Source organism: Oenanthe melanoleuca, chromosome Z (genome assembly GCF_029582105.1).
Source record: "Oenanthe melanoleuca isolate GR-GAL-2019-014 chromosome Z, OMel1.0, whole genome shotgun sequence".
Lineage (NCBI taxonomy): Eukaryota > Metazoa > Chordata > Aves > Passeriformes > Muscicapidae > Oenanthe > Oenanthe melanoleuca.
The window spans coordinates 53,009,544-53,035,788 of NC_079362.1; the positions used below are offsets into that span (position 1 = coordinate 53,009,544).

The 26,245-nt window shown below is 36.4% G+C and overlaps 1 protein-coding gene across 1 annotated transcript in view; it reads left to right on the plus strand.

Annotated features, from left to right (window-relative positions):
• SV2C (synaptic vesicle glycoprotein 2C) overlaps positions 1 to 26,245 on the plus strand; it is a 107,222-nt gene that overhangs the window by 30,459 nt on the left and 50,518 nt on the right. The window contains exons 2-3 of the mRNA XM_056514750.1: positions 84 to 784; positions 20,579 to 20,759. Coding sequence (XP_056370725.1) covers positions 217 to 784; positions 20,579 to 20,759 — 749 coding nt within the window. The 5' untranslated portion in view covers positions 84 to 216. The remainder of the gene's footprint in view (positions 1 to 83; positions 785 to 20,578; positions 20,760 to 26,245) is intronic.

A 26,245-nucleotide genomic window follows, 5' to 3' on the forward strand; every position in this document is an offset into this window, starting at 1 on the left:
ATTGGGATGATTTTGTAACAGTATATCAGAAGAGGCATCTAAAAATAGTGAAATACAAACTTTTTTTATTTTCTGTTTTACAGGTTGAATATTACAGCTTCTCTTGTACCTGGGCTTTTTCCACTGATGTCCAACACGCAATAGACATTATTTAGACAATAGACAATATTTAGCAGGTGCCTTTGCAGCTTAACAGCAGCCCTTCTTTGATACAGGATGGAGGACACATACAAAGACAGGACTTCACTAGTGAAAGGGGCCAAAGACATTGCTAAAGAGGTGAAGAGGCAAGCAGTGAAGAAAGTGAATAAAGCAGTTGACAAAGCCCAGGATGGCTACACGCAGAGGTCCTACAGTCGATTCCAGGACGAGGAAGATGATGATGATTACTACGGCCATGGTGTAGAAGCTAACGATGATGAAGGATCCAGTGAAGCAACTGAAGGGCACGATGAAGATGATGAAATTTATGAGGGGGAGTATCAGGGAATCCCCAGCATGGGGCAGGGTAAGGATGACATGGTGGCCTTAGGTCAGTCTATGCGTGATGAATACAAGGATCGCCATGAACTGGAAACAGAGAGGAAAGCTGATGAAGAAGAGCTAGCACAGCAATATGAACTGATAATACAAGAATGTGGCCACGGTCGTTTCCAGTGGGCTCTCTTCTTTGTGTTAGGAATGGCCCTAATGGCAGATGGAGTTGAAGTGTTTGTGGTAGGATTTGTGTTACCCAGTGCTGAAACAGATATGTGTATACCCAATTCTGGATCAGGATGGCTTGGTAAGTAAAGTCTTCATTCTGTCTTTTTGCTATTAAAAGATTTGCTTAGACTAAGACTAAATATGTATTTGTCAACACAGAAGCTGTTATAAAAATACCTTCATCTTGAATGCAAATACAATTATTTAAATCAAAATTAATTGTATTAATTAATATTTTAATTAATATTGTAATTTTATTTTTAGATTATTGTTTTCTTATTCAGTCAGTAAATGAATCACCAAAGAGAGACCTCACTGTAAAACTTAATAAGAAGAGGGACAAAATTTGTTCTCATACACAAGAGTAGATATCCAAATGAATTAAATCTAAAAAAAAATGCAAAACCACAAAACCAGATGGAGAATTGGAGTCCTGCTGAAATAATATAGGTGTAATAAAGAGCAGATGATACAACTCTATGGCAACATTTTCACATATGAACCTTTGCAATGTTGAAGTGAAATTCAATGTTGAAAATTCAAAAAATTCCAGTGGAATTTGTATCTATTATAGCCTTTCCCTTTCTTAGTCTTTAGTCCTTTTGTACCAATGACTGTTCTCTAGCCATCCAAAGAGAATCCTGTTTACTCAGGGTCAGGATGACAGAAGAACAAACAAGAGCCTGGGGTGTACTTTTTGTGCCTGTTCTGTTGATGGGGATGGGCCATGTCTCATCCCCTTGCCTGTTCCCTCCTGTGGGTGGGAAACAGGCAGTCTGAGCCAGCCTTGGGTGGCTTGGTGAGAGCAACAGCTGCAATCAGGTCCATACTGTCTTTCCTGGACATGGCTGGGCACACCAGGTAAAACAAGGCTCTCATGGGGTAGAACTGTGGGGAAAAGTTCTAGAAATTGTTTCCCAAAGAAGCGGGAGGTAGGAACCTGGACAACTGGGACAGAGCAGGAAATGGAATGTGTATTTGTAGAAAAGTGACTTGGGCCTGAAGACTATTACAGAAAAGGAAGACTTCTTATAAGACATTTAGAAGCCTTTGTTTTCTAGCAGATGTTCTGCCTGTACCCTCCATCTTTGCAGCACATGGTTGTGTTGCAGCAGATCTCACTTTAGCTTTCTCAGTTTCCTGGCATGTGGATGCCAGCAGTTTGGCTCTGTGGGTTTCAGTACTGTGGGCTGCAGTCTCCCCCAGTTACATCTCCATGCCTCCCTCCAGGTGACAGAAGCATAGGTGGAAACAGGTGGGGAGATCTCAGATGACTGTGTCCTTTGCATTATTATTTGCCATTTGATCGTTTGTTATAAGAACTTCTTTGCCTATATATATAGTGCAGTGATTAAATGTAAAAGGGAGGGAAATAAATTTTTAAAGTTTTAATGGTTAAAGAGGCTGAATGCATTTAATATGTTTTGTACTAGCTGTTTACACGAAATGCCAACATTGCATGTGTCATGCTTGGACCTATGAGCTTTCAAGCCTACTTCTTAAAGAAAGATGAGAAGCAAAACCAATGCAAACCTGTATCACTAGATAATTGTCAATGACTCAGTGCAGATAATAACACACAGTGCATCTTAGAAAAGTAGTGAATGCCCAATTTGCTTTGTTAGCATGATTTTTTTCATCTAGTCCTTGGCAGCTGACAATATCTTTAAAATTAAAACTTTAATTTTTATAATTTTTATAATTTTTACAATTTTTATATTGCAATTAAATTTATATTATTGAATTTTTATATTTATAACTTTTATTTATCTCAACCCTATATTTTAATTACTGATAAATGTTTTGTTTTACCACATGCACCCTTCTCAAAAATGAAACAGTCAAAATTGTCTTTGTTCTCCAGAGCAATAGAATATAAGGCTAATCCCCAAATTACCAATTAATTCATGTTTCATTGTATTTTCTATGAAAGTATTCTTTTTAAACGACTGCATTAAACATTATGGAGGTGTTTGTAATTGGGAGTGGGGAGCATTGTCCCCACAGTAGTAGTAGGGGTCATGATTATTCACATACACCTGTTGGGGTCTGACCCATGTCAAGAAGGTTGAGGATTTCCTGTCACTAGAGTTCTCATGATGCTGTCTTGATATGTACTGGAATGACTCTGTAAATGTTTAACTAAATTCAGTACAGAAGCTGTTAAATACCTCATAGTTATGTGTATGTGTGTGTGTGTGTGTGTGTGTGTGTGTGTGTAAATGATGCTTGTTGACAAAATTAAGGCAACAGCTCTGGAAAACTCAGCTGTGCAAGTAATGTATTCTCAAGCCTGAATACAGAAATTTTAATGTATCTGCCTTTTGCAATAATGTGAAACCTTTCTAGCCTTTCTATTATGGTATTAACAAACAAATGATTGTGTACTAAAAGATTAACACACAAAAGCAGGAAAGAATGGAGATAAGCAATTTCTTTCCCAGTGTGTATTGAAGGCATTGCTACATGTGACTCTTTTAGCAATAATTTCACCAAAAAAATATATCTCTTGCCCATTGTTACTAGACATATATCATAAGCTGCAAGTCATCAGCACACCAATGTATGTATGGCTTATAAACAGAGTAGATATACTGCTTGCAGACAGCATAACCTTAATTCCACTGATACAAAATATTCATTTAGCAGTGAATGCTTAGTGAAAGCTTTTTTATGTTGCCATAACTGGGCCCTCACAGCCATGCATTTCAATTAACTGCACTTCTGACTTCACCTTATAATTACATCCTAACTGGGGTCTTCCAGACTGGCATAAATCTTTTTTTTCATGATTAGAATTCCATAATCCAGAGGATTCTAATGTTGTTAGAGTATTTAAGTCACAGGACTAATGCTAAGAGCTATAAGGTAAAATAAATACATATACACAGTTTTTATCAGGCAATTTTCTAAACTGTCAAGATACACACTAAGAACATCTTAATAGTCTTTGAAAAAGCATTCATTGATTTGGTTGTAAAAACTGATTTCTCATATATCATGCCATGACAGTTCACTAGGAAACAGGAGCTAATTAAAAACATGTGACGAAATTTATTGAGCCTCCCTGTTGCATTTGTTTACTTTTTAAAAATTCACTTTCACAAGGACAATTTCCCAAAATCCTTCCATATTGACCCTTGAGATCACTGTTTATTGATCACCAGCAGTGTCTCAGAGCCTATAAAGTCACATTATGAGTACTCTGCCATGGAATCATGGAATAGTTTGAATTGGAAGGGACCTTTAAAAGGTCATACAATCCAAACCCTGGAATATGCAGGGACAGCTTTAACTAAATCAGGCTGGTCAGAGGTCTATCCACCTCAATAGTAGAAATAAATCTGAATATCTCAGGATTTAGTGATTATTTTAAAATATTTTTATTTTTGCATGTGTAGCATTAGGCACTCTTATTCAATGACTGACATCCTCTACAGAGGCCAGTTGCTCCTCAGTGATTACTAATAGTCTCCCTGGTTTGCTCTGAATTCCTGTGTGATCCTCTGTATGAAGTTTAGGTGGAGTGATCTCTTGAGGGTGAATAGTCTTCTACTCTGTTCTGTCTTACCATTGTGTTCACCTATGTGCTGGTCAAGACTTTGATACAGGTTCATAGGCAGTACAGTAACAGACCTAGAAATAATTTTTATATGTAAAAGACATTCTTTGCTGGTGAGTCAGCCTGCAAACATTTCTTCTGTCTAAAAAACTAAAAAGAAGTATTGTGGTAAATCACTGGACTGATAATGCAGGTACCGTGAATATGAATAGAAACAAACAGCTTACCTTGGAAGTAAAATTATTTTCTGAAGTCCCATATTTAGTGCCAAATAAAACCTTGATCTAAGGGGGTTTTTTTCAGTTTTTTTCTGAATTTGATAATCAAATTTTATGTAGCATTTGTAGAAAGAAGAATATAATTGACATAACTAGGTCTTTTGGGCAGAAGTAGTTCTCACCCTGGGACAGCAGCCTACCAATTCTGCATTGATTACTAACTTGCACATTAGCTGCTTTGATAACAGTGCTTCCCATGCCTACTCTGTCTTAAAACCTACCAAACATAGCATGCATAATTCCAATCCACACAGTCCTTTCTCTTTACATGAGAAGAAGTTCTCTCCAGAGGTTTGGTAGCTGATGCAATGTGCTTATAAGCTCTGCTAAGAATACAAAATGATCTCTGAATTTTCCCACTTCTTTGTTTAAAGAAGTACTGGCTTGCCAGATCCTTGCTATTTCATTTGATTCTGGTTTTGCAATGATCATTTTCAACAACTTTATAATCAACAAATACCTTCCTTGAAACTTATCAATGATGGATACAAGTCCTTCCATGGGACAGAATAACCCAAGGCACTGGTAGAGGCTAGTCTTTAAAATGCTGGATAGCACATGGCTCTGCAGAAGGGTCAGTGGTTTTCAGTAGGAGGCAAGATGACATAGGACAGCAGTGCCTTGCAGCTGCATTGGCAAAAGTGACCACTAGGCAGAGAAGAGGGATTATTTTCTGTTCTCAACACAGTGAGCCCACATGTTGGATTCTGTTGTGGAGCCAACTGAAAAGAGAAATTTAAAAATTGAGGCAAATTTAGTACAGGACCAGGAATGGACAAAAGGAATGGAGCACACAGCATATAAGAACCAAAATGACCCAGACTTGTTTAGCATGGAGGAAAGAGGTCTGAGGTGAATCTCTCTGTACTATTTGGTAACAAAATTGAGAGAAACTATAGTGAAGGCAATTAAAATCTTTTTCAGAGGAGCATAAGGATCAGAAGTTGCAATTAGGCATCATCTGGTACTATGAAGAAGGTTCAGAGTGAGATGACCAACCACTGGAAATGTTGAATAGAGAAGCTGTGGGATGTTTGGGAGATTTTCAAAAGTTGACTGAAGGTCTGAAGCAAAGTAATCTTGCTCTGAAGGCAACCATGCTTTTAGTAGAAGTCAAAATAAAGCTCTTCAAAAGTCCCTCCAAACCAAAATTTTACTGATTAATTGTCTGCAAATATATGATACTTCCAGTTACCTCTGACTAAAACACATGCTGCAGCTGTTACACTTCAGTAAACTTTGAAAGGAAAAGAGGATTAGAACTCATGGATTGTACATAGGCTTGCTGTTTCAAACATGGGCTAGTGTGTAAATTAATTCAGGCAAAATTATATAGCTTGAATTATTTGCTCTCCTGAGATCTGGCAGAAACCTGGAAGAATGTGACAAAAATGTGGGTGAATAAAGGGCTGCACAACCTGAACTTGAAGGCAGTTTTTTTTTAAATATTTATGCAACTAAATGCCTAGTGGGATTATTTACTGGTTAAGAGGTTTGAATTTTAATAGATTGTCACAAAACTGTCCTTATAACACAGTGAGTAAAATGCTTTCTGCTGCTGTAAGTAGTTATCTGTGTATAACATTACTGTCTTTATTTGTTAAATATTGGTATATATTAATTAGAGATGAATGAGATTTATTGCGTGTTACTGCATAAAATACCATGGAAGAAGGTGAGTGTCTTCTGGTTATATTCCAATTATTAGTAGGGTACTGCATTTGTTATGACACAATACACCAGAAGTGACATAAAATAAAGGAAACCCAGGCTCTATTTTTCACTATTATGTTGACCTAGAAAATGTACTCTTAGGCACTTGAAAATTCCAGGGGAAAATCATGTTTTTTTTATTATGGAAACCATGTTGAAGGTTTTCTTAAAATTATTTTATACTTCAGGGATAGGGAAAGAGATTAATATCTAAATTTTTTATGTGGACACTTGGTCAAGATATAAATTTTATTCAAGAGAGCACAGACATCAAAAAAGTTTGGTACTTATATATGATCTGGTATATATCCACAATAAAAGCATCTAGATAAAGAATTCTTCCTGGAACCATGTCAGACATTTGTTTGTGAAGAATCTCACTGAAATAACAGTGAGAGTCTGTTGCACTTTGAGTTAATAGTAGTAATAAATCTTTAGCAGCAATAGAAATATTTAGAAATAGAGCTGCAGTCATTGAAATGCATTCTAAACATTCCAGAACAAGGATTAATGTCTTACTTCTTCAGAAGGAGATGCCAGAAATACAAATGCCATCATGCATGCTGTTCACCTTTGGCACAGTTCAGGTCCCTTGCAAATGACATTATTAAAGTCCTTCTACTGCAGTGCTTTTTCCACTTGCCTTCCAAACACAGTTTCTGAGGGAGAAAAATTAAGAGACAGATCCTTGTACTTTCTAAGCTGTTACAATATATGGAACCAGTGAAAACAGTGGTTATGTCTGGTTTTGTTTTCTGAGGGGAAAAAGGGGACAGTGGAGGGAATATGCAAAGTAATTTTGTCTGTTATGACCTGTGATAAACCTGTATCACATGGAGCATCATGCACTGTCACGAGACAGGAACTGGGAGCACAGATTTTAACTGTTAATGGAAGACAGTGTACTCGGTCCTCTGTGCTGGTGCAGGCTCCCACCATAAGCCACTATCTAAGGTGGGTCATCGCTGCCCTCCTTTCCTGAGTACGATGTGGTTCCCAAACCACCTCACTGAAGACAGTATTAGGAGGGTGGGCAACCCATTTCAATTGTTCTTCCTCTTTTAGGGTGTTTCTGCATGCAGCTTTACTGCAAGGACCCATAAGGGTTGTTGAGTCCAAACCATCATCCTGCTCAGGACAGCCCCAAAAATCACACCTGGGAGCCTGAGAGCCTGAGAGCATTCTCCAAACACCTCTTGAACTCTGTCAGGCTGGTGGTGTAACTGCTAATCTGGGGACACTCTTACAGTGCCCAACCATCCTCTGGGGGAGGAACATTTTTCTGGTATCCAACCTAAACCTCCCCTGGCACAGCTTCATCCTCAGGTCATGTCACTTGTCACCAGGGAGATCAGTGCCTGCTCCTCTGTTTCCCCTGGAGAGGGAGATGAAGACTGCAATGAGGTCTCCCCTCTGACCCCTTCAGGCTGAACAGCCCAAGTGACCTCAGCCACTTCTCATAAGGCTTCCTCTCAAGACTCTTTATCATCTTCATTGCCCCGCTTTGGGCAATTTCTAATAGTTTTTTGTTTTGTTTTGTTTTGTTTTGTTTTGTTTTATTTTTTTAATTGTGGCACCCAGAGCTGCCCCCAGCACTGGAGGTGAGGCTGCTCCAGTGCAGAGCAGCAGAGCAGGACAATCCCCTCCCTTGCCTGGCTGGTGATGCTGTCCCTGGTGCTCCCCAGGACACAGGTGACTCTCCTGGCTGCCAGGGCACTGCTGATCCATGCTCACCTTCAATATCCCTTTCCAAGGTGCTACTGTCTAGCCTTTTGTACCATTTATGTGCAAAGGAAATTAAAGTTAAATAATTATTGCTTATAGTTTTCTTCAAATCTGTCTCAGAAAGTGAGTTTGTCTAAAATAATTTAAAATCTTTGAGCAGCTTTTTTGCTTATGACAGATTATTTTCTGGCTCTCCCTATCCCATCACAGATCAGTAATTTTACCATTTATGTCACACAAATTTATAGTCCTACAAAAGTGACCAAAAGGAGGAAATGCTTCCCAAAGGAAAAGCCTGAGGGCTGTGTTGATTTCACAAATTCAATTTGGCTGTCGCCTGCACTTTTCCTTCCCTCTCTCAACTACCATGGGATCCCTGGTCGACAATACATCACTTCTTAAATCAATGTGTCAAATAAAATTTTTTAGCCAAACGGGACATTTAAAATATGATTGTGCAGCTCTCTTCCAAGTCTCTATTTTGTTAATTCTGAAGCAGAGCTTAATATAATCTGCAAGCTTTCACATTTTTTGTGTAGCTTTGAATTTTGCATCTTGCATTAAATGCTGAGTTATTAAATGAAACAGAGCATGTATGAGTTTCTTGTCAAGAAGAAGAAATATTTTCTTGGAGAAAGTGTTAATGAACTTCCTTAAAACATGGACCAAACAGTATCTAATGTCTTGGTCGTCACAGCTGAGTAAATATCTTCCTAGGCATTTAATCCTTGAATTTAATGTCAAGGATTTTTGAGCCTGTCAAAGGCTGACTTGTCTTTTTATGTTACACTATCAGTAGTCGAAGAATTGAAAGAAAATTGTATGTTATTATAAAATGCATGTTATGATAGCAACCATTTGAAATAGCTTCTTGCTGCAGACCTTTGGCTTGTTTAAGGGAGTGGCAGTGCTGAAAAATGTGGAATAAAAATAATTTTAAAAATCTGCTCTGGCTGTGTTTTACTGCAGATGTAATTCTTTCCTAGTGATGGGTACATCAGTTCTCACTCTACACACTTGTTTCACTTGTTTGAACTATTAGTTTATGATTGTTTCAAATGTATGGAATATCATTAATTTCATAGCTGATGCAGAATCAAAGTGGTGATTATACAATATCATACAATAAATACTTAGATGAAGGAATAATACAGAGTCACTGCTAGAACAGATACATAAATAGGACATTTGTAAGGTTTTTTTAAATCTTCCCTTCATGCAAATGCTTTTTCAGCAATAGCTGTAAAAAGTCTGTCCAGGATACTGTGATATATGGACATTTAAAATAAAGTCTCTTTTTTGCATTTAGCCTTATTCATTTTTCAATGCTTTGTCAGCCTTATACAGAATGAGAAGTCTTGTTACAAAGGAACAACATAAATGTAAGATTTTGTTGTTTCACATGCTACTAACAGGCCACAGGAATCTGGGAGGAGTTACTCACAGATTTATTACTTATTTATTTATTATTTATTATGGGCAGAACTGTGAGTAATTTAGGTAACGTTTACTGTGAGTAATTAGTAATATTTATTTTTTTTTTATCTAGGGAATCTCAGATTTTACACTCAGATCAATTTTACTTACTACTCACACTGCTAGATAGGCACTTCTGACTGCTAAGTGGATGGGCACTGCTAATTGGAAAGTGTTGTTCTTTGGCTCTACTAAACCCATGACATGTTTACAGAGCATCTACCAGCCTGCTCCAGCTAGAGGGGAAAAAGCCAAGCAGTTTTGATGACACATTACATATGTTGAGTTATTCCTGCTAAACAAGTAAACTTTACTCAGGATTAACATGTAATGGACAAAATGTTTTCAAAGACTCAGAAAAACCAGTTTAACGGGCAGAAAGGTGGTTTTTTATAGTTTTTTCGGTGAATTGCAGGAAGTCAGCAAAATACTATGAAGTAGAAAAGTTAAGAAAATGGTGTTACATCCATAGTGTTGAAAAGGTCTGCATTTTCAGTGATAGGCAGAGGTGGCTATTTGCAAATTTCTCCACATGAGTCTATCTGGACTGAAATTATTTCCTTTATACCAGTGAGAAGTGGAGTGTCTTATATCAATTTGAGTGAGTGTGGATGAATATAACCCATGTGATATGTGGCTTTTTTGTGCTGCATATTGCTTTTGTCTGGTGTTTGTCAGACCTGCTCATTTTCACAGAGAACAAGTATTTTCCTAATCCATTAGAATTCAGGGCAATTTTCAAGGTTGGTTCTGAAGTTGCCACTAGCAAGTCATGTTAAATGGATATTATAAACTGATAGATGCACTCATCTAAAAAATTTTCCATTTAGACATTATAACAGTGCCTCCCAGTGCTATGGTAAATACATAATTAAAAAGCCTGTTTAGGTTCACCAGCACCTGCAGGTGAATTGGCAGCACACAGAAGATAATTCTGATCCATTATTCTTAATTTTGACACAGGATTATTTACTGTTTCATTGACTCTAAATTGGAAAGCAGAAAGAAGACATGGGATGGAGTATTGTTTTCACTCTCATGCTGCTCTATGCTGGGTGAGGTAGACCAGGCATCATGTCAGACCCTGGGAAATGTGTGTTTCAGATCCTTAATTTTCCAGACCCTTGTTAATTTTGGTAATCTGTTTCTGAACAAGTTCAGCCTAATTCAATGTCTGCTTCTGAAAGCAAAAAAAAAAAAAGGTTAGGTTTTAGGGTTTTTTTCTTTAATTCAGTTTTGGGTGGGGTTTTTTTTGAGTGTAATTTTTCTTTCCCCACCCTTCCAGTTCATTGGAACAATGAGGGTAACAGCCACTGTATGGATGGAACCAAATAAAAAGAAGGTGTTTTCTCCCATTTACTAGGAAAGAAGTTTACCTCCGCACTGGGATATAGTTACAGAAAAGAGATTTAATGGCTGATTGAACACTGGAGAGATAAACAATGGTTAGCTTAAATATTGAACAGAGACTACTGAGATTGTAGTTTTGTTAACTCGTTCTTAGTATCATGTTTTGATTTACTGAGTTGGATGCATGTGCCATTAATGTAGGTTTTTATGCTTTGGAATTTTTGTTTTAATTCAACACTAATTAAAAATGAGTGATATTCATGGGTTGTGTTCTGTTTAGGATCAGAAGCAGGACTAGTTGAATAAGAAATTAATATTCAGGCAATAAAACATGTAGCCAAAGTGGACAGTTTTGATATGAAATGAGATGATTAATGTAGATGGCTGCATGGGCAATTTAAAACTTTAGTGAAATATATCTTTTGGCTCTGAAATTTAATTAATCCTAGCTCATTGCACAGTGCTATGCAGCATTTATAATCATTCTGATTCTCAGGACTGCCATGGAAGTGCATTTCAAATTGCAAAGTCACACCAATTTTTACCATGACAGGGTCAATTCAGAGATGGACAAAGAGTGCATTGAATTTAGCATCTAAATCTGAGAGCAGAAAAATCCAGAGGAACCTCCACAGTTGCAGTGGGATAGAACAGGAATTAGGGGGGTTAGGACAGCTTAACTAGGCATGTTTTATCCAAAGCTTGTCTGTTAGGATTTTCTTGCTAGTGCCAGAGGGAATTGTTGGATCAAAGGAGAGGATAATGTGAAAATAGTATGTGCAATGACAGCACCTAGGGAATCTGTCAACAGCTTCATGTCATCACCTGAGACTACCTGAGTTTATGTTAATATCTGTGCTCTATATGTTGCATATTGGTGCTACCATCTTGTAAAATATTGCTTATATGGGAAGAAAAATACTATGTATTTGTTGGTTTTTACTGTTCCATGCTGTTAAATTCCAATGTTGATTGACTATTTCTGTTGGAAGTAGCAAGGAAATAGTGCCTTAGTATTTTTTTTTTGATAATGTATTGCTGATTTATCTAGCTAAGTAATATCTGTATGAAATAGCAGTGTGCTGCTGTGTGCTGAAATAGTGACTGTTGGTATCCAGCTTTTGCATTATTCCAGTGAAGAAATGGAGCAACTCTGATCAATTTTTTTTCTGATAAATCTGTTATGGAATAAATAAAAATTATGCTAGCATCTGGTAGGAGACAGTACTTTTTAAAAAGCCTTAAGTTATTGGCACGATAGCGTTTTAAAAGTGGAAGTGATGATGACAATGTACTGGTGCCTTATCAGAAAATGCAGCTGTGAAGAAAATTCCTCACCCTAGCAAGTAATCTATTACCTGTCACAATCTCTACAGCTCCTGATCTTCTTCTATTAATTTATTAATTTATCTACTTTGGATATGAGAATAAGCAGAAGCTGTTATTTCTTTTGTCATTACAGTGTTTCAATTAAAATAATATCTGAGTACACAAGAAGGTGTGTTACTAATGAAATAATACTCCAAAACTGTGTATTATTTCATTACTTAATAAAAGAAGTATCAGCACACCTGCTGGTGTAAATTTTAGATCTACCATAAGGTGTATGTCACTCTAAGGAAAATGAACAGCATACAGAAATGTAGAGCAAGAAAATATGATGTTTTTCCAAATGAACTGATAGTGTAAAGGTCTAGAGGTATATCACCTTGGTCGGCACTAAATATATAAAATAAAACTAGTCTCACTAGCCCAAGGAGGGGAAATTTTGCAGCAAAAATTCTTCATGATGGTATTAAAATTGAGCCTTGTGCCACAAGCACAACACTTTGTAAATCTCACAACTGAGGTAGGAAACAAATCAAAATTAAACATATTAGGCATATACATATGATATCAGGATGCCATACCAAACAAAATATTATTAATATTATTGATATTGATTAATATTATAATTAATTATTAATAATGGAATGAAATCTGTGTGAATTATTCTTGTGGACTCATTGATTTTCACATGGAAAGTATTTCTGTTAGAGGAATAGAAGAGTTTAGATCAAGCATTTGTAGCAATGGCTTTTCATCTTTGTGATTCCACTCAGGATGGATCCACATTGGAGTAGATTCTTGAGACATGCAAGCTGTGTTCCTGAGAAAAAAATGATGTGGTTTAGTGTGGTTTGTTTTTTGGATTTTTTTTTGGGTTGGATGTTGCTGTTTTCTTCTTTTTTATTGGGAGGGTGGGGAGGGGGGGGTGGTGGGTTATTGTTTCTGTTTTTGTTTTATTTTGTTTTCTTTATGTAGTGGAGAGGATAAAACAGTTCTCACTTCACCTTTCCTTCCAAGAAAAAAAAATTTCTTTTTAACCTTTTGACCTTTGGAAGAGCAAATTGATCAGTTTGGGTAGCCATGACATCAGGTGATTTTTACTTAAGTCTCAATGTTGATTTGAGACAAATAAATTGTAGGTATTTGTCAGTTCAAAGTGTTGCTGACATAAAATTACGTATTGTCAAATTTTGCCTTGTATTACAATCTTTGTGCTTTGTAAATATGGCAGAAGTCCTATCCACTTAGTTTCAGTTGTTTTCTAACAATATGGAGACTCCATATTGGCTTATATATCTATTTCCCTTTTCAAATTGAGTTGTCTGGAAAATTTGGACTTGATGTTTTGAAAAAGAAAAAAAATGGAAGAAACCCCCAGTTTTGTGTTCTTTCTAATTTCCATTTAATGTTTTGTACTTTTTTAGGCTGTGTACTTTTGTTTTGTATTTGTGAGACTTCTCTTTAGCACTGTATTACTAGGCTACCTCACAACAATTTGTCCTTTACTAAATCATTCACCAAATTATATTTATGTCTGTCATAGTATTACAAACGTATTTTTTAATTGTTTGTGCCACTGATGTTTTTTTCTCATTATCTTAAAATTCATGAAGAGGTTTGCATGAAGAATTGTTGAGTTACTTGCTCTTTTCATTTCTTGTCTATGCTGATCAGCTGAGTATGATATTGCTTTTTCTTGTTTTTGCTTTAAGTTTCATTTTCTTGATTTTCATGGTTGAGATCCTCTGTTGCAGCTCATCAGTATTGTTTGAGAACAGGATCATTTAGTGTGAACACTGGATAGAGCTCATTTGATTTTTATTTGTGTGGAATTTCTGGTTGGTATTTGAATGTCATCTGATGTTTGTAGGCATATTTGAAAGGGGTGCTTGGGTTTGTGGGGTTTTTTTTTTTTGTTTCTTTGTTTAAGTTGTTTGGGATTTTTTCCTATTGATGGAGCAGAGGGGCTATTTCTTGTATTGTTTTAAATTGATTGCAGAGAGCTATCGATTTATGAGATGCATTTTCTGTAGCTTGTACATCAGAGGAGTTCCCTGAATTGTTTTTTTAATTACTTGTTTTAATTAATTGTTTTTAAATACTAAAGAAATGGTGCTTTAGAAATAAATAAATAATTTTAAAATTTTGTTTTGGGCCGAAACAATTTTTTTTAGGTTTTTTGCCTTCATGAAAACACTAATGTTTCCGTATTGCTCAGTGAGTTTAAGAAGAGATGAGGTTGTATTTTCTTTTTCCAGGGATCTCACTGGAATTTAGTCTTTTCCTTGTTTTTGAGTTTATATCTTTCTTTAGTTATTTTGGAGATAAAGTTGACCTATTTTTACTGACTGTGAAGCATATCCAAAATGTGTTGTGACCTAAGCAGCTAAAAAAATATGCAGAAGTAAAATGGTCTGTCATGCAACTGTTTGCACTTTGGAATCATTACTATGAATTAGAGAGCTGAGCACAGAGTTTAGCTTGCAGTTCAGCTGGAAGTTTCCTTCTAGAAAACCCAAGAATCACTTCAGCATGACTGGGACTGTAAAAAGTTCCATGTTGAGAATGGGGAGCTTCAGCATTCATTTAAAAACAGCTTCATATCTTTCATGTATTTAAACAGAGAAACCCCATTACCATGATTTCTAAAAATAATTCTAATAATACAAGTGAAGCTTGATTGTTTGTTGATGTATTATGAGCCAAAGAGCAAAATAGCTTCAAAACAGGTGTGTAATTAAGCACCTACACTAAAGAATATGACATTTCATATCAAAGCTTGTCTGCAGTTGTCTTGAAAGGGAAGGCAGGAGGAGTGGATTAGTCTGAAAAGTAGTAATACAGAAAGAGCCTGATATGCTGTGGCATTTTGGGGATTTGCATACATTGCATATTATTAGGTAGGACAAGTCATTTAACATCTGAAGTTAAGACACAAAATGATTACTGTGAGAAACAGCTAGCATTTAGATGAAGGAAATCCAAGGCTTGAACTTGCAAAGACTCATGCAAAAGTTTAGTCTTAGTTAATATGGTGTCTGTCTTACATGTTTGTTGGAAAACAGTACCTATCAGCTTTTTCAGATGGCTGAACAATTTTTTACTTAAACCACTTAGATCCACACATTAAAATTTTGACATTATAAAAAAAGTAGTCATTAGAGAGAAATATTAATTTGTGGCAACTCTTTATGTATGAGTATTGCAGCCATGGTACATCTAAGGGGATGAATGGCATAATATTAAAAATAAAACATGAAGATTGGATATACTGAATACATAGATTCTAGACATCCAATGACTGGGGCTGTAGAAAATTTGAGTTCGTCAATTCTGGAGTTATTACAGCTTTCTTATATTTGTTGTTTTAATGGATAAGTGTTTGCCTTAATTACCTCCCATTGCAAACACTTAAATAGAAGTTCAACTGTTGCTGCATGAGTTGCTACTATTTTCCAAGTCTTTTCCGATCAAAGAAACTATTAAAATATTCTAATTAAATAGAGGTCTGAAAGATTATCATCCTTAAACTCCAAATGTACTGTATTTATCAGGTTTAAAACAAAGATAAATCTGGTTATTCTTATATTCATTAAGCTACTTATAGGCGTTGCAGTATTCCACTATGAATTAAATTCTAAAAAATAGCATATGGGAAGATCCTAGTACAAGTAAGTAAAACACTGATTACATTATAAATCTTACAAAAATTGTTTTGCTTCTTATGGAACTTCCTTAGCACCACATTAATACTTGCTTTTTACAACAAATAAATAGTAATTTAATCTTATTTTTAGAGTTGTTTTTATATCATGAGTACTTTTTCTGGCTGTATGAAATGCATTCCTCATTCAGACAAATTGCCTAAACAACAGAACAGGAAAAAAACCCCAAAACTTCATGCTAGTTTTGTAACCAATTTATAATAGGTGTGTAAATGCTAAAAGCTAATCAGGGAGTCCCATAGCCTCTGAGTCTCTCTATTGCAACAAAGTCTGAGTTTTCTTCCATTGCTGTATTTTTTCCTGATTAATATAACTACAAACTGATTTCTCGGGAGGTTTTGTCAATCATTCAGATACCAGGGTATGAATTACAACAGGTATCATGAATGAAGTTATGTCAGTACAAGGAGTAAAACGCTGCTTAACTGAACTTAAGAGACTGGGTATGCATTTAGTGTTATGTCACTGTTTAAATTGCCCATAACTAGCATTTGGATGCTGGGGGAGTTCATCCTCAGCTGGTTTGTAAGGCTAAACTCTTTATAGCAGTCTGAAATAAGCTGTGTGCACATCCATTTAAAAAATATCTAGTGTGTGCATGAAGATGATGTGAGTGTGTATTATGTGCATTTGTGCAGAGGGTGAAAATCATCGCAGTATGTAAGATTACTACTGTGGAAGGAAAATACAGGTTTGTTAAAACTTGTCAAAAGAGCAATAAAAAAGATTGTTTATTTTAACATGTTTCTTTTCAGTTGCCATCTGCCTTTTCTCAGTGCTTTTCAGGAAATTGACAGTTTTAGATTAAATGTTACCTTGTGGGCAAAATTCAAGACATATAATACAGATATCATTAGAATATATCTTTAATATCTTTATATTTTAAAATATTTAAAAATATGTTCTAACATCAGACTGGATGTCAAAGCAGGGTGTTCCTTCCACTGTATTAGCTGATTTCTTTAGAGGCATGAGTGTGCTGTTCTAAAAAGAAAAGCTGCCAGTCTAGTGATCAGTAGTAGCTGTTCAACAGGGGAGTATCACCCTCAGCATCACGTGCTAGGTTGTTATCTACACGCATATATGTACATCCATACAAGTATTGTTTTGGTGATCAGTCTTTAAAGGCAGTGAGAAAAGGGTACAAGGTTTGACCAACAACGTGGTATTTAATTTTTACATATATGAATTTATGCAAAATATAATGTGTGATTTATGAAAGATGTGTGAAAAATTAATATTATCCACAAGGGATTTATAGTCTGACCAGTGGCATAACATATAAACAAGAGCTACAAAAGTTGGAAAAGAAATGCTCATGATAACCTGGTGACAATAAATTATCATCTTACCTCATTGGTTGCTTGCATTTGTTGGGTGGTTGTTCAGCTGTTTTGCATAGTTAGAGTTCTCCCTTGCCATAAGTCACTTTTATGACTTATTGTGAATATTGTAGCAGGGTAAAAACATCTTAAGGAAAAATTTGGAAGTTGAGAGGAAGGGTACTTCCTTGACATGATGCAGCAAGGGTTTAAACTAAAGTTTACAGGGAGGAGAACTTCAGTCTATCCCAGTCCTAACATTTTGATCCCAGTGCCAACAAGAGACACCCAGAATCTGTAAGATATTCAGATTCCAGCATTTAGATTAGATAAGGAAGAAACTTATTTATCATGAAGGTAGCCAGGCACTGGTACAGATTGTACAGAGAAGATGAGAATGCACCATTCCTGGAAGTTTTCAAGGCTAGGTTGGATGGGGGTCTGAAAAATCTGGTCTAGTGAGGAGGGTCCCTGCCCATAGCAGGGTGGTTGGAAATTGATGGTCTTTAAGGTCCCTTCCAACCCAAACTCTTCTATACTTCTATGATTCTCTTACAATAAAGAGAGACAGAAAATACAAAATAGAAGCAAGACAGGAAAATGCACCAAAACATGTATTTTTGGTAGCTGCAATAGGTTCAGGATGGAAGGGTTACAGATTAAGGAAAGGGTTTGTGCAAAGAGTATGAGACTATTAGGAAAAAATTGGAAGTTACTATAATGGGAAAGAATAAGATAATGCTGCAGCTCAGAGAGCAGCTTATTTATAGCAGCTTATTGACAGGATGAGAATATTATTTTTAGCAGCATCTTTTGAATGCTCTTTAGGAGAATTACATCAGTGTAAGAGTCCAAAACACAATGTACAATGACCAAAGGATTTGTCATCTGAAAGAAAGGTTAATGTTTTTAAATTCAAGACTTGGAAACATTTTTCTTTCATTGCTCAAAGTGTTTTGATATTTTTGTTCATCACAAGGAATATAAATTGGTAAAATTAGGATTATTTGCATAGAAATATTTCAAAGTTATCTCTATAAAGAAATAAAGGGCTATTTAATTTGCCTTCTCTATTTCTAGAGTATTAGAGTGTTGACCGGGAGAGCCCAATAATTCTTATTTGGAAAAGAATGTAATGAATTTCAGAATAAAAATTAACTATTTTTTTCCTTTTCAAAATCTGTCTGCTGGCAATGCAGCTGTTTGACTATCTTTGTTACACTCTTTCCACTGCTGTTGACAAGCAAGAAGCAGATGTGTTGGATGGAGCTTCTAAACTGCTTATGAGCAGCGATCCACCTGCACCATGGTACAACAACCTTGGCCACAGGAAAGATCTTAAAACAGTTGAATGAATATGCTAAGTTACCCACCAGTCTTTGTCTCTTTAGGACCAGAAAATACATTAGCTGTGTGCATTTACAGGAAAATCTCAGCTAGTGGAATAAAATTTCTGATCAGAATGAAAAAGCTGTCCAATAAAAGTATGCTTCTAAACACCTCTAAACTAAAAAATAATATTGTAATACCTCTCTCCTTCCTGGGCTAAAGAAAGTAAATAAAGATACCTTATTAATTCTGCAAATTCTGGATTTACCCACGCTATCAGTATTCTTTGATGAAAATATGAGAACCCAGCAATATCTAGAAAATATCCATTGACAAAAGTTATTTTTAGAAGACATTTAGCTGCTGTTCTTATGGAGTTTGTTGCTGTAGCAATTCTTCTGCGATGAGCAGCATTGGATTTGTTATCTTGTCCTGAGATTAGATGCAGTTCTGAGAAATCTGATTGAGTGGAAGATTCCCCTACTTGTGAACTTGAGGGGATTGGAATTTATGGTGGTATTTAAGGTCCCTTCCAACCTGAACCATTTTATGATTCTGATTCTATAGTCTTGTTAATATTCATTTAACTCAACGTGTATCCTATTTTAAATTATGTCTCATAAGGAAACAGCTATGGAAACTACTTGCACAAAACAATTTAGGGTGCATAAGACCCTGCAGATGTCAGCACTTCAGATGTTATCATCTTTGATTCCAAGAATGGAAATACTTAAGAGTAAACTCTACACTGATATGCATTTAGCCAAGCCCAGGCATTTAAATGGGGTTTTTTGCAGCTTCCTTTACCATCCAACTACCTTCTGCAGGGCAGAGGTGACTGTTTTGGAGGCCAGAATTTCACAGCAATTAGAGTCCAGAAGAGATGCTGGAGAATTTGTCCATTCTTGAGAGTAATCAAAGGGAGACACAAAACCAGGATTTCTAGTATTTTAATTACTTCTAGAACCTTTGTAATTAATTCCTGCTCTGATGAAGATGTAGGAGATGGTAGCAATATGCAGGATATATAAAACCTAATCTGGGAAGTTCAATAAGAAATTAGATGGAAAAAGAATTCCATGTGTCAAGCAAAATACAGTATTAATGGTTCTGTCCAAAACTTGGGACTTAACTCTTTCCTTCTGACAGTCTGCTCAATGTGTTGCACATCTTTGTCAAATGTTCCACAGAGTATTTGGAAAGGAAATTATGTACAGTGTGCTAAGATGTGAACAGTCAAAATATTAAATATTTCAACTTATCTTTCTGTGAGAAAGTACATGTGGAAAACACAATTTATGTTAAAAAGGTATCACCCCATTATTATTTTTTGCTGTGCCATTTTAATAAATGTAGCAAAACTGTGATGTATCTGTTCAAAATTATTTGGAGGGAGTAACACGACAAAAAAAACCCTAAAGTAACAAGAACATTAGAATGCTTTTGCTTTGAAAGGACATTGCCTTTTAAAATAAAGAAATACATTGAAGTAGGAGGGAGAAAAAAACAATCAAGATGGAGATCTTTGATTCTATAGATCTCAGGTGGAAAGTTTTAGTTTTATAATCAGCTTTCTTTAGATTTAGCACATATTACTCCCAGTGATCCCAGTGTTTAATCCCCTGCAGAACTCTTCCTATTCTAGATTCTAGAGATGTTCACACAAATTGATCTGTAGGGGTAGTAATAATTTTTTGCAATATTTAACATGAAGTAATTTTAATTCTGAGAAAATAGTGGCATTTTCTGTTCTGATTCAGATTTATTTGCCTACATGTTTATTGTTTTGGCTAGAGGCACCTTGTTCAATATTTATATTAAGCTTCAGTTTAATATTTATATTAAGTGTGGCTGGTAACAGATGACAAAGACAGTAGGAAATCTGTTCTCTCTAGATGCATTTGCAAAACTGTGCATATAATTTATACTCAGTGAGAAAGGATAAAATAATCTGTGTACTGTTCTTTTTATAAATATAGAAGGCTAACTGATTTTGTTATGGTCAATTGTGGTCAATTATGTAGCTCACAAAACATCTCTTTTTTGTATTTTTGTGTATTACAGGTAGCATAGTGTACCTTGGGATGATGGTGGGGGCATTCTTCTGGGGAGGCTTGGCAGACAAGGTGGGAAGGAGACAATCACTCCTGATATGCATGTCTGTCAATGGATTCTTTGCCTTCCTTTCATCCTTTGTCCAGGGCTATGGCTTCTTCCTCTTCTGTCGCTTGTTTTCTGGATTTGGGTAAGCTCCCCTGGTTTTGTTAATTTTCACAATTCTGTGTATTAATAAAACCTTTCTGTTGCAAAAGCACATTATTTTGTGTAGAAATATAGTCTGTGTCAGCAGTGAGAGAATTAAGAAAGGTAGCTACTACACTCCTAAGTAACAGCCTGAAGGGGAAGAATGATTCTGGGGAAAGATACAGACTGAAAACTGTGAGATTGAGTTTGTTCATATATAGCAAAGGATTTGTTTTGTGAACTTGATCAACTTGCTTAACTCTTTTGTGCCTCAGCTTCTTCATGTACTGTATGTTGTTCAGTCAGCAAAATAAAACTCCTCACAGATGTACACTAAAATTTTTGGTAATATTTTTAAAGTTTCTAATGTTTTTGTGTGCACAATGTTTTATAATACCATTGCATCAAGATAGCCAAATTTAAGGCAGGGTCCTAAACTATGCCAATGTTATTGTTCTCTCTGAAAGAATGGACCTGTGTTTTCTTTATTTTTCATTTAAATAACTTCTCAGTGATTAAATTTATAAACCTAAACTTTTATGAGCAGAAGTAGAGATACATAAGTAAATTACTAAGAGAAAGCCCTTACCTTTACTGCACCCTTGTATAAACAAGGTCTGTTGATTTGTTATGATTTGTTGTCCTTATTGCACGTAGCCATGGTTCAGCAATGCAATTGTGTGATATTTCTGTTTTGAGAAATCCTTTGAACTGGTCTGAAGGAGGCTAGGGCTTGACATGAATAACAAAAATGAAATTACCATAGTACTCATTAGTTTTAAACTGATTTAGGAAGAGGGCTGGAAGGACAAGAGGAGAGGGAAAAATGTGAGGAGTCCTCTAGCTAGAAGAGTTCCCTTAGTCTGTCACCAGATTGTTAGATATGCCTTTATAAGACAACAAGGGGAAATTGCAATATTCTAATTTGTTAAAAAGCCAAATTCCACAGAAAAACAAAATTTAAAAAATACTGTATCATAAATCACCATCAGTTCCAAGAGCTATGTCTTCTCACTCCATGGAGAAACACTACACTTCATGACATTTTACTCTTCTGGCAAAGTTGAGAAACTTGCTGTATTACTGCTTAGCCTCGCCAGTTCCCTGGGGCAGGTCTGGACCCTTATGCTACAAAGGTTTGTTTTTTGGCAGGCAGGTTTTACTTTAACCTAAATTATCCCTTTTGGAATATAATGCAAAATATGTATTTATTATGCCTCATGAGAAACTTGCCTGCACCATTTCTTCCTCACTGTCCAGGAGCTTTTACAGTAAGAGTCAGTGCCTGTAGCTTTCCTTGTGATACATGTAAGTCCTTGATTGGGAACCATGTTCTCTGGTGCACCCAGCTTGTGATTAATGGTCCTTGAAGGAGCAGACCCTTCATATCAGTATCCTGTACCTTCCCCACTCTGTTCAAAGCCCTCTACCTCATCTTTGAGGGCTACATGAATGATTGATAGATAATTTGTCACCATGTACTATATTTTAAATGGACAAAACAAACCCCAAACCAAACAACAAAAAAGCCTGCATAAACTGCAGTCATTCCTCACAACAATTACTGCAGAGAGAGGTTAATAGCTGGCTCATATTTGCTGTTTTCTCTAAAGATTGATTTTTCCCCTAAATAATTCCCTTCAGATGCTATCAGGGCAGCAGTGTGAAAGCCATGAGGTTTCTATAAAAAAATCTGTTTCTCAGACCCTCAAGATGAGGAAAAACTCATCTTGATGGGTGTTTCCCCTTTTCCAGTCAATGGGCACCTCACCAAATTGTGACAATTTCTCAGATATTGAGGATAGTGGCTTAGAAACTTTGTCTTCCAATTCCATCAGGACCCACGGATGCATCTTACCAGGTTCCATCAGTGTTTGTGCCTGCAGGCTACTTAGATATTCTCAAACCCAATCATCTTCTTCAGAAGCATGGTTGGCACTTGGTGCCATGGTCTAGTTGAGGTGTAAGATTGGACTAGATGATCTTGGAGGTCTCTTCCAACTTAGTTATTCTGCGATAGATAAAACCAGTATTTGATAAAATATTTTTTTTATTAAAAAGCTACAATAAAATATATTCTTCTCGCAGTGAAAATGTGTTTATAGAAGTGAAATGTTTAGGGGAAAAAATACCCCTTCAAATACTTTTTTCCCCCATTACAATCTGAAAAAAAAACCTAAGACTAGTAAAATTTTTGCAGCCAAAAAAAAGAGATTTTGAATACAAGCCAGTATAAATAATATCAAGATACTGCTTCATAAAGAGTATTGAGACATAAAAAATTCTGTAATGTAAACTTAAGCTAGACAAAAGAATGAAGAAATGTTGGAAAGCCTGCAAAATCATTTCCTTTTCCAGAAAAATAATATCAGAACTGTGATTCTTCCATTGATCAGTTGAAAATCAAAACCCAAACGGAAATTGAATCCAAAAGCCTGATAAAGGTCTAGAAGGGCTTTAGACATGATTTCTTACAAAGTGAAAAGATCTAGAAAAGAAACTGTGAGTTGTATTCATCATTAGCCATTGGGGGAAGGTGCAAATATTTATCACCAAAAAGCACCTTGTTGGTATCTGTCTGAAAATGTCAAAGGAATACAGATACAGAGCATGACTCACAACATAGCTGTTAACTTGAATGAAGCTGGACCTGCTGTCTGTTCAACACTACCACTGTGAAATGTTATTCTCAGATACATAATTTCACCCAATTTCTAAGAAACATTAATCTAAGCTATTAGTTTAGTATTTTTAATACTCATAATTTTAGGTGCATTTTTAAAAAGTGCAACAACTATATTTAGAATAAAGCGATTAAAACTGCAGTACAAATTTGTCTTTTCCCAGTAAAATTGCATTTTGGTTGCTTGGAGATATGCAGAGATTATACAATCTCGGGGGGGGGGGGCAAACATCATTCTTATCCAGCCCAAATATTACTTCTAGAAGAAATGTAAGTGTTCATACAGTGAAAACTAGCTGAAATAAATACCCTGAGGTAAACTGCAATTTAGAATTTTTTCAGACAACTTCATATATTTACTCCTGGTAGAAAATTATCCTTCTGAACAAAATAAAAAATGCCAAATGAATGAGTCCTATTTTAAAAGCATGCAGTGTTTTCAGATTTCTTTCAATTTGCCAGAATTGCCAATTTGGTCAAATTTCTTCCCCAGTCCCACAGAAATATTAGGAAATACAGGTTAGATGTTGGTAATTGATGCAACTAAAAGCTGTTAAGAAGCTTTTCCCCTGCCTGGTTATCCCTTGTGAATAAAAGCCTTTCTCAGGATGTATTAACATAACATTCCTTTTCCAGACTGCTTTAGACTATACTTCATTAAATCTGAGGCTTACCTTCATCTTTCCTTTGACAATCTCTAAACCTTCATGCAGTACTCCTTCTAATTATTCAGATCTACCACAGTGCTGGTGTCACTACGGTAGAACAAAACTCGTAATTCAGGTATTTTCTCAGATTCTTCACATTTTCATGGGGAATCAAAAGTTAGAAAAACTCCAAAACCGTGAATGCAGCTTCTCACAACTTGCAGTTTTGAGGGGTTGCCTGTCTAAGTCCTCACATGCTGACTTTCACCAGTAGTTTTGTATATTATGTCTAGTGGCAAGAAACACTTAGAGTTGTATATCCACCCCTTAGAGACTGACATGAGGGGTACCCAAGCAGTCAATACACATAACAAAAATCTTCCAAGAGATGTAGATCATGTGGAAACAGGACAAGTTGGCCTACACAAGCCTAGAGCTTCAGGAACTTCATCTCTAGACCAATATTCAGCTTTCATAATTTTATGTCATCAGCATTTAGTATCATGTTGTATTTATCTTTTACCTCTTCATTTTCACTTGTTCCATTTCTTTTTCACAAAGCAGCTTGTATTCTCTCACTCTCAGAAGGTTGTAATCTTCTGCCACTGATTCCTCTCCAGCATTTAGCTGTGTCCTACCCAGGGCTATCAGTGTTTTTACACTGTGAGCTAATGAATAGCTCTGCAGGTGACTGGCTTCAAAGCTGATAGGCTGTGCCAAAAAGGATATATGCTTCTCAGTGAAGCCAAGTAAATAGCTGGCACGGTCTGAGCTTCACAAATAGCTTTGATTCAGTCCTTGCAGCTTCAGATGTGAGTAAAGGTTGATGAATCTAAACCTCAGAGAGGGTCTTCCCTAAGTGTTCTTCCCTAAACCTTCCCTTCCCTAAGAGGAGAAGACACCATTCTTATGAGGAAAGGAATATTATTAAAAAGGGAGAAAAAGACAAGACAAGGATAAATAGATAGAGCTTGTGTGACAGAAAAAAAGATCAAAATAAAAATTAGAGAATCATAGAATTATTTAGATTGGAAAGGATCTTCAAAATAATTGAACCTTCTACTGCCAAGTCCACCACTAAGCCTGATTCCTAAACACCTCATCTACACATACTTTAAAACTCTCCAGGAATGGACGTTCCACACTTCCCTGAGCAGCCTGTTACAATGTTTTGCAAACCTTTCCATGAAGAATTTTTTTCCTACTATGCAATTCTTATGGCACAGCTTGAGGCTATTTCCTCTCACTCTATTTTTTGTCAGAAAAGGAGAGACCAATCTGTTTACACCTCTTTTCAGGTAGTTGTTGGGAATGATAAGGGTTTTTTCATATTTTCTCCACCTGAAAGACCCCCAGTTCCTTCAGTCACTCCTCTTAGGACTTTTGCCCCAAATGTTTTGTCAACATTGTTGCCCTCTCTGAACATATTCTAGCATCAAAATTACCTTCCTGTAGTCATCAGAATGACCTTCAGCCCCTGTAGAGGGGCCAAAAACGAAACACAGGATTTGAGGTGTGGCCTCACCAGAGCCCAGGACTGGGGGACTGTAGCATCTGGATGTTGCTTGGGGTAAAGGAGCAGGAAAGGCCTTTGCAGGTTTTACAGAGATGTTTATTTCAGCCATGCACGCATCGTCCAGGGTTCAGGGAACAAAGGCAAAAGGGCTTGTGGGGGTCCAGGTTTTGCCATGGGCTCAGAAGGCAGGGAAATCCTTAGGGACCAATTGCCAAGGGACAGGGGGTGTCCAAGGGTGGGATTAGGGTGGAAAGGCCAACAGGGGATCAGAGTGGGAATGACCGAAAGACTGACGGACAGGGAGAGGGCACGGGATTGACCCAGGGAATGGAACAGGGATTGCTTTCCCTAACTGGGAACACCTCTCTGAGTCTCCACAACTGCCCTTTTTTTATTAATTAAGAAGGCTTGTTTTAAGGATTTTGAAATTAAATGGTTGAGGCAACTAAAGAACACGAAATAACAAAAAGATTAAAAGCATTCATAAAACAATTTTTTAAGAGGCAAGCAATTTCTTGAGTCTTCAGTGTAAGAAGGGATTTTTGAAGCATCTTGGAACTGGTAGGAAGGATGATGAAGTTTTCTTGGCATGGCTTGTCAGGAAACTGAGTCAGGAAAGGGATTCTTCAGCATGGACTGGC